The 9,614-nt window shown below is 51.2% G+C and overlaps 1 protein-coding gene across 2 annotated transcripts in view; it reads left to right on the forward strand.

Moving 5' to 3' along the window:
* Positions 1-8,403, forward strand: part of ALKBH3 (alkB homolog 3, alpha-ketoglutarate dependent dioxygenase) — a 33,802-nt gene extending 25,399 nt beyond the window's left edge. For both annotated transcript variants that reach the window (XM_045825523.1, XM_045825524.1), the window contains exons 9-10: positions 5,776-5,874; positions 6,783-8,403. In XM_045825523.1, the coding sequence (XP_045681479.1) occupies positions 5,776-5,874; positions 6,783-6,875 (192 nt within the window). In that variant the 3' untranslated portion in view covers positions 6,876-8,403. The remainder of the gene's footprint in view (positions 1-5,775; positions 5,875-6,782) is intronic.
* The last annotated feature ends 1,211 nt before the right edge of the window (positions 8,404-9,614 follow it).

Genomic DNA, 9,614 nt, shown 5'->3' on the forward strand with positions numbered 1-9,614 from the left:
TCCTGCTTTGCTCATTTGTGTTGTGTTTTTATAAGCATCATTGCAGTAAAAAGATGGAACGTTTTTTAGATAAGGAACTTATCTGTGGGATCAGAGATGACGTGGAAAACCAGCTGTCTCCTTGGTGACTGAGATCACTCATTCAGAAGCATATTTTTCTTCCAGCGGCCTTTTCTGGATGAGTCGGGGTCACTGAGATTAAGAATGTGATTGCTGAAGATGAAGGAGCACGTGTGTCCTGAGCTCTCTGTCGGGCACTGCCATGCAGAATGGCCAGGGGAACATCAAAGAGGCCCGGCCGATGACAGGCCTGGCTCGGAGCATAGGGGCCAGGCCGGCATCAATCCAAAGGATGACAAAGCACGGGGTGGGCGGGGGGGCGGGGTTGTGTGTTGAGTCCATCAGCAGCGCAGCTGGGCCGCTCTGGAGCTGAATCTGGTCTTCAGACTTTCGTGCATACTATCCAGTACTTCTAAAGAAACTGAATTATTGGCCAAAACGTGTACCTCAGGACACATAACATAAAAATTCCACTTATCAGCGTCCCCGGAAAACCCAGATGGAGCTACACTGGGGGCACTGGGAGCTGGAGCACAGAGCAGCTCCCCCTGTACACGGCCCTGGCACTCCGACCCTCCGTGGTCCCCGCTTCCTGCTGGGGTGCACTTGCGTACACCCCTCACTTATGCTCCTTGCTGGTGTTTCTGACCCTTACAGGATAGTCAGGATGCCTTATAGTCAGGACAGGAAACATTGCAGGATTTCAGAAGGAATAGAAATCACTTTGGAGAGCACAGAAGAGTGGAAATCTTACAGGCTTTAGAGGCAGGCAAATATAAGTTCAGGTTCTAACCCTGCCTGCCTCCTGCCAGCCTTCTGCCTTAGAAACGTGCTTTCCTTCCAGCTCCCTTGGCTTCAGAAGAATGAGCAATATAGTATTACCTTCCTTACAGGATTGTAGTGAGGATTAGCAGTAATGTTATTAATCGTACCTAACAAGCCTGGCACCTGAGCAACATGCACCGTGGTTGATCCTGTTCAAAAAGTCCAGCAAGCTCCTTGGTGTAAGTACCCGGAAGTTGTATGAAAGAAGTCTGGCCAAGGTGAGGGGGGTGGGCGGGGGAGAGAAACAACACAGGGTGGATTAAAGAATTAAATATAAAACATACACATTCTTTTCTTTTTAACTAAAAGGAAATGCAGTTGTATATTTAACTTTCCTCAAGGTGGGTATAGACTTTCTCCGCATAAAAACTGTGGAGGAGAGCCCTGGCTGGGTGGCTCAGTTGGTTGGGGCATTGTCCTGCACACCAGCATGTGGTGGTCCGATCCCGGTTGGGACGAGCACAGGAGGCCACCCGGCATTGAATCTCTCCCCCTCCCTCCCTCTCTGGCCCTCCCTCTCCAGCCCCCCCCACCGTCCCCCTTCCTCTCCCTTTCCCTCCAAAATCAATAAGCATGTCCCCAGATGAGGGTTAAAAAACTGCAGAGGAAAGCCAAAGAAAGGTCAGTAGAGTTGACTCTAAAAATTGGGGCTACTCTGTTAAATACCAAAAATACAGTTAGAGGGCACATAGCAAATGAGAAAATATTTACTGTCATAAACACAGAAGGCAAATAGAAAATGAGAAAGTATGGCAGACAGAGGCAAACATCTTATCTTTGTGGTTACAGATCAGTAAGAAAAATGTTAACATTTCGTAGAACAATGGACAAAACAAAAACGTGAGCAGAGAGATCACAACAGCAGAAACTCGAACAGCGAACAGGCATGTGAGAGTTTGTTCGGCTGGGCTGTTAAAGACCTCTGTTTGAAGAATGAGTTGCCATTTCTCCCTAACTTTTTTCTTCGATGCCAGTTGATTATGTTCAGTATGGGTGATGTGGCCAGAAGATAGGTACTAGAATTTCTCATGATGGCATGGTTCATTGCCACAACCTTCTCAAAGAGGCAGTCTGGTGGTGTGACTCAGTGTGCCTTAAAGTCCACGCCCTTGGATCCTGTAATTCCATTTTGAAGAGTGTGTCCTAGAAAGAGACTCAGAAATATTTTGTCCAAGATCTATATACAGTAGCGCTTCCCTTGCTTTTTTTTTTTAATAGTACCTGCACATGAACGTTCAGTCTCTAAACGCGCGTCCCTGCCGTGCCCCCACTGCCAGCACTGTGTCGGACATTAACAGGTGGTCCGAAAATACTGGCGAGGTCACAGAAGGAAGGATGTGTTCAGACAGAGGAATATATCATACAGCCATCTTTTCAAAATACTGTGTATTTAGGACATAGAAGAATGCTCACAATCTATTGTTCAAATGTAGAGTACACGGTTATGTATATAGACTATTCTTGTATGTGTTGTATGTATGAATTCTGAGTGATAGAATTAAAGGTGATTTTTGTATTTTCCTGGTGCTTTCCCTCAGCCATTTGGCACATATCTCTCGATGTGTGTGGTGACTGGCACTGAGCATGTTTTAAAAGGGCAAGAGAACATAGTCCTCCCAGCATGCATTTCACCAGTAAGTAGAAAAGCAGGCGTTGACCGAGTAATTACAAGTGCATTACCTATTTTAATAAAATTATGTTAATGTTATAGGAGAAAGAAAAACTATGCCAGTGATGACTTTCAGGCATTGATGATTTTTAATTTCTAAGACACTTTTTTAAGGACAAGGAAGGGAGTAATTACATGAAAAATCTACACAGAGCTCATAAAGTGTGGAGTTATCTTTCCAATGAGAAGAAGAATGTTTAGATTCCCTGTGTGTTGGGTGGTCAGTAATGAGATAATAAACACACCCAGAGGCCCTGGCCGGGTTCCTCAGCTGGTTAGAGCATCGTCCTGATACGCCAAGATTGGGGGTCCTGGCCCTTGGCTCAGGGCACGTATAAGAATCAGCCAGTGAATGCATAAATAAATGGAACAACAAATCAGGATTTATCTCTCTCTCTCTCCCCCCCTCCTCTTCTCTCTCTCTCTCAACTCAATAAATAAAAATTATAAAATATATACACCCGGACAATTTTCCCTAAATAGCATTTTTCTGGAGGAAGCTGAACAGGCCCCTACCTGGCGAGGCGGACAGGAGAGCTGCGGGACTTTGGGAAGCCCTGCCGTGCCCTGGGGATTGGGGTTGAGCCCTCGAGGGAGCGGCTGTGGTTGGGAGGGAGTGAGAATGATGGTCATCGCTACTATAAAAATACACAGTTTTCCGTTTTTCACTTACTTGTGAGGTTTCAAATGTGTGGAAAACCAAGTACAGCAGCAATAAAGGGATCAGGGATGGAAAATTTTACCGTAAGCCATGGGTTTTACAGGGACGTGTTTTGTTTGGTTTGGTTTGGTTTGGTTTTGTTGTAAGATCCGAGTAAATCCAAACAGTTACAAGACGTGTTTGGTAACTGAACCTTGCTAGTGACTGTGGACGCGCCCCGGTAAGCTCTCTGACCCGTGCTCCCACTGCTGCCTATCCGCTTACCCACTTGAGCCTCCGGGCACCGCCTCGTGAGCTCCTCCGGCATTTAGCTGCTTCTGAGCAGGGAACGTCTCTGCGGGTCTCTGTTGAGTTCAGTGGTGACGCCGCAGTCTGTTGCCTCTCTGGCCTCTCTGGAGAAGGAAGCGTCCGTGAGCTCTGTGCTCCCTTGGTAGGATCCTTTACCCTCCCTTCTGTCTCCTGCAAATCAGGAATGTATTTTCTAAGCCCAGTGTATTGGAAGGAACACATAACAAGCTCAAAGCAATGGAATCACCTTTCGCAGCGGGGCCGCGGGCGTTGCCGTCTGCTCCGGGGACTGGATTAGAGCCGCTCCCTCCCCAGGGAAGGCTCACACTCTCCTGCTGTCCTGCCCAACTGACGGTTCCACAGGATGTACTTTATGTAACCCAACCTGAGGCCTTCTCGCATTTGAAAAACTCCGATTGTGGGAGCGTTCAGTGAAATGGAGACCTCTGAAACGTCACTTTCCATCAGTGCTATTTCCCTCTTGTATTTGGACTCCTCTTAGACTTGCTAGGTCTGTTCCTGCTTCATGTTTCCAGGCGGAGTCACAGTGCTCACCTTTTCTCTTCCACTAGCCCTGGCACCCCCTTCTCCCCAACACTGGTTTTGCTGTTCTGTGAGACCCTCATCTCCGGATTATCTTCCTGTGGCAGTCACGTGTCTTCCCTCTCTGCTTCGTTTCCCTTTCCTGTCCTGGTGCCTGTGCTCGATGGATGGCGGCCCCATCGCACTCCCCAGCGATGCAGGGAGCAGCAGTTCGGCACCCAGCTGTGCGAGCCTTGGTCTGGTGACGGGCTTCACGCAGCCTCAGTCTCACAGCCTCGGCCGCTCTCAGGGGCAGTGCACTCCCTGCTGCTGTCCTCTCTCCAGCAGAACATGCAGCTCCTCGGTCTGGAGTACTTATTTCAAAGAACAGCCTTTTGCTTTTCTTAGAGGGAGCTTTCCCAAGAAGGACAGGGTCACCTTCCCACTGCTCTTTGGTTGGCGGAAGGGTCAGAGGTGAACGCTTTTGATTTATTCCTGCTACTGGAGGAGAAAGGTAGCAGGCCCAATTAAAATCAGTCACTGAAACAACGTTATTTCAGACACTGTTTCTTATCTCCTGCCTGTAAAAATTACAAGTTTGCTTACAAAGTCACTGCCAAGGGTTGAGGCCTGGACCTTAGACTGTTTATGCAAGTTCATTATTGTTTTGATTTTCATTTTCCTGGGGGAAGTCACTATAAACAGTTATGTTCTCATAAGCACCCCTACAATAATAAACATAAACACAGCGTTGCAATGAAGTAAATTCTGCGCTCACCCAGATGGGATCCCGTGCATCGGAAGTGAGGCATACGAATGGGTAGGTCTGCCCAGAGCAGAGGTGAGGAAGTCAGGAAGTTCAGTGCTGTCCAGGTCTCGGCTCCCCCGTGCTCTTGTAGCTGCGAGCGAGGAAGTCGTGTGACGCACCGTCAGCTGTGCAGGGGGAGCAACACCACCTGTCGGCTGCATTGCGGGTGGTGCTGCGGAGCTTCGTGGCAGTGCTGGGCATGACAGGACTCGGGGCTCTCTGGGAGAAAGGGGCACTGTGAAGTACCAGGCATTCGTGTCCTGAGTGTCCAGGAATTGTGATCTATCTTCCAACTCGAACCACAAGTCTCATTTGCAACACTGTTCTGGTCGAGCCATAGCTCACTTCTCTGAGTAAATCTACTGGTGACTGTTCTGGAACAGGAATACGTCTCCGAAACACCGAAGGACGATAGGAAGGGGTGTGACTGGTTTGCACCTGGGGACCGACGAGTGAATTGGCATACGTTGTGACAGCGGTCAGAAACCACCATCCCAGGTCTGGTTTGAAAGCCCGTTTTCCCACCCTATGTCAGAAACGGCGCACAGCATAAAGCAGATGTAAGGAGTTCTTGTATATGTGAATTTTAGTTCTTTCATGGGCCAGAATGGGCTCTTTTGCACTTTGGGTGCCGACAGAATAAAAGCTAGCACTAACAGCGGTGCCCTCTGTGCCGGTCTCCAAGCGATCACCACCTCCTGTGTCGGCTGAGGCTCACAACAGCCCTGTGTGGCGGGCGCGGCCATCACCCCGTCCTACAGAGGGATAAGTTGAGGTGCAGGGAGGTGAAATGACTGGCCTGAGGCCGCACAGCTGCCAAGGGACAGAGCCAGGCAGTGACCCCTGCAGTCTGGCCGAGGAGAGGTGTCTGTTTCTTTGACCAGAGTCAGGTTCTATTGCGTTTTGACCGCACAGTTCAGTGCAGCGAATGCTGTTTTCTAGGAAGAGAGTGGGGACTACACGTATGTGGAGCGAGTGAAGATACCCTTGGATCACGGGACCCTGTTAATCATGGAAGGAGCCACGCAAGCTGACTGGCAGGTGAGAACATGCAAGTAATGTGGATCCGCTCTTGTGTGGAGGCAGCTTCCTGGCTGACTGGCGATGATTCATTTCCGTAGTAAACATGGTACAAAGCAAGTTGCTCTTATAAGGAGCGAGAGGCAGCAAAGTGACATTACTGCTCAGGAGCATTGATACCACTGACGGTCAGGCTGGGCCTCTGCAGCAGCGGCGTCCCGTGGGACTTTCTGCGGCGATGGAGGCGTCCGATGTCTGTGCAGCCCGACGCAGCGGCCACTGGCCGCACATGGCGGTGGGTCTCTGAATGTGGCCCGTTTGCTGAGGGACTGAGTCCAAACCCAGCAGCCTCCGAGTGCTAGTGACTGGCGTATTGGGCTGCATGGCTCCGCAGCTCAGACCAGGCCATGGTAAAAAGGCCGTTCAATTTTGTTTTCTGAATCCTGACCCAAGGACATTTTTCATTGCTTTTAGAGAGAGAGGAAGGGAGAGTGAGAGACATCAGTGTGAGAGGGAAGCACTGACTGGTTGCCTCCCGTTTGCACCCAGACCAGGGATCGGGAGTCAAACCTGCAACCTAGGTCGGTGCCCTGGCCAGGAATCAAATCCACAGCCTTTGGTTGTGGGACGAAGCTCCAACCAACTGAGCCACAGCCGCCAGGGCAAGGCCGGTCATTTTTAAGGTGTACAAATCCCCGTGAGAACACGTAGCATGAGGGCAGAATCCCGTGCCTTTTGTTGAGAGTGGGGTGGGGTTTGTTTCAGAGAAGAGGAGAAGACCTTTCTCCACGACTCTAAAGATCTTATTGCTGCTCATTTAAGTGAGGAGAAAATCGAAATATGTGTGTGTACTCATAAATAAGCTTCAGATGGCTTTGAAATAAAAATGTGTGTGTATTTATGTCACGGTTACTTCTATTTCCATTTAGCACCGGGTGCCCAAAGAGTACCACTCCAGAGAGCCGAGAGTAAACCTGACCTTCCGGACGGTCTACGCAGACCCCGGAGGGGCGCACTGGTGACGGGAGCCTTTGAGAGAGAAGCCACGCTGAGACCGAGCGAGCCACGCTGAGACCGAGCGAGCCACGCACTGTGAGCTACGCACCTGAGCACTTCGAGGGGCTGGTCCAGCTGAGCCCTGGCCTGCTGTTTGGAAGACGAGGGTGGAACTGACTCCCCAGATCAGAGCCCTATTCAGTGCCAGCCAGCAGTTCATGCTCATAATACGTTTACTGCGGAAACAGTAATCCCTAATCACATATTTTGTTTAGGCAAATTGCTGTGGCTGTGCTCACAGATGACTCTGTCCATAAGCAGTTTCCCTCCTGCTGTCCCCTGCTTTGTTTGAAGAGAAATGAATTGCCCTTGCCCCTGGTATAAATCCACGGCGCACGTGTCTGTGCCCCGTGACTCCAGCGGAGTGGAGATGTAAATATGCGTCAGGGGCCCTGGAGCCTTCCATAGGCAGACAGCTGCTGAAACCCAAACAGAGGTGGTTTCTCAGGGCTGTGCGGAGGGCGGCCTGGACTCCGTGACGCTTCGGCTCCGTGCTGTTGTAGCGGAAAGCTGCGTGTTCCGGAAGCACCGTGTTGAACTCTGCCCTTGCCAGTCAGCCTTCCCAGCACGCTCAGTCCGGGTGCAGGCCTGGGGATAGAGACGAAGGCCGTGTTCTCTGGGCTGGCCATCTCCCAGCCGCCACCTGGACCCACTTGTAATACAGGAGAGAACTGTCCCCTCAAAGGGAGGAATACTTGACTGATGTCATGAGAGACTTAGGCTCAGAGCAGCAAATGCCCTGCTAGTGACAGCTGTCCCACATAGATTCACTTTCCCTGGGGAATTACTAGAGTCATCTCCGCCGAAGCCAGAGCAGTTCTTCAGGGGACAGACCCAGTTACCTAACGATCCTCCTCGCGTCAGATGGCGGCAGCCCTGTGACTAAGACCTGCTTCTGACTCAGCGTTCTCCCAGACACAAGCTCCCGAGATTCAGGGTTGCGTCCGTGACGTCACTGAGGTTCCCAAAACAGAACAGAGTGGCTGCCCCTCATTGCATCAGCAGAGCACGTGTTGCCTTGACCTCTTGACTCTGGGGCGTTGCGACAGATGGGTTCCGGCCCGAGATAAGGAAAACCTGTGAGAAAGAAAATGAATGAAACTAGGGCAAGAAGTTAGAGTTTCCCTTGCTGCCTGTGGGGGGAACTTACAGAGCCTTCTTGCTTTTGATCTCGTGTCCATTCTGTGCTGCAAGATTGACGATCCCGTGATCATGGCCGCATGCCAAAGGCTAGACAGGCTCTTCCCCAGGACTCGGACGTAGCGCCGTGCCTGGCCTGGCTCTGTTCTCTGACAGGCTCTCCCACGAGGCCGCTGGCTGCTCGCGCTGGAGTCTCTCCACCTTTTCTTCTTCCTTTTTAAAGTGTTGTTGTTGCATGCATACAGCCCCCTTCTCTAAGAAATCCTAAATGGTTTATAGGACATGAGCATCATACCAAGACTTCCTCTGAGGGAGGTACAAATCACCAGAAAAATAAAACCTCTCTTTACTGCCTAGCTTTTCTATTAAAACATACAAAACCTGGCCAGCGCGGCACAGCCAGTTTTAGTTACGAGTTGCATACACGGTACTGGGAAATTCCCCTTCCCTTCCCAGCCACGAAGGAACCGGCAGATGGCTCCTAGTCTTACAGCAGCCGTCCTAATGCAGGGTCCCGACCTCCCCTGCGTCAGCTGCAGATCGCGCTCTGCACCCATCAGGGCCGCGCCTGTCAGGGCAGCGGATTCCTGCTCAACAGCACACAGCCTGGGCCGCCACCTGGGCTTCTTCATCCGAGAGAGCAGCCCCTGGTTCCGCTTCTTGCTGCCAAGTGCTGGAGCGGCCATTTTTCACCGCCAAAATGACGTCCCTCCTGAAAAGTGAAGTGGGTCGTGGCCGCAGGAGTGGTACAGGGTGCAGGATGAGACAGGAGTTGCGGCCCCGGCCAAGGGTGGCCGCGCTCAGGGACGGTGAGACCCCCCTGCTGCCGGGTCTGGTCCGCGGTGATCTCCGCTTAGGAATGAGCGTGAGCAGAGGAAGCAAATACGATGGCTGTAGCTTGAGGAAAAAATGTTTTGTTTTTTAGCTGCCCTTTTTTTTTTTGTGCTTCAATAACCTGCCACCCAGTGTCCTAGGAGCCTTTTATACCTAGTCCCTAATCTCCTCCACAGCCCTGCAAGAAAGATGCAGTTTCCATTGTAGAGACCAGGCCACTGAGTCTCCGAGCGCTTCAGAAATTTGACAGGACTTATACAATGTCAAAATTCAAACGACAGGCTAAACCTTAAACTGCTTCTTGCCTGAATTTAGGCAGAGTAGTCTACTCAGCCTCCCTGGGACCCCGAGCCTCAGGGTTGGCTTTTGCAAAGCCGGTGAGCCTGCCACGCACCCAGTGCCTGCCGGCAGGGCTGACTGCCCAGCCGCCGAGTCTGCCCCCCGGCTCTCCCGTGCATCAGGGCAGGCACCTCACCTCCTGTCTCCTGTCCAATTTAGCACCTCCCAGCCGGAAACCCTGCTGCCAGATGGGTCGTGTTACCTGGGAAGCTCACATTGGGGGGGCAGGGGGCAGGGTTCGGCAGGGACAGTATCCAGTTCCTGGCAGCTTAGACAAGTTCTTACTCAACCTTCTTGGCAAACGACTCAAGAGTGCTTCCTGACCACATCTATGAAACTTTCAGAGGCGGATCAGTGGTCCCCTCCTCCCTTCGTTCTTACCTGTGAGTACA

This window comes from Phyllostomus hastatus, unplaced genomic scaffold, assembly GCF_019186645.2.
Source record: "Phyllostomus hastatus isolate PE091 unplaced genomic scaffold, TTU_PhHast_1.1 phas_scaffold_585, whole genome shotgun sequence".
NCBI lineage: Eukaryota > Metazoa > Chordata > Mammalia > Chiroptera > Phyllostomidae > Phyllostomus > Phyllostomus hastatus.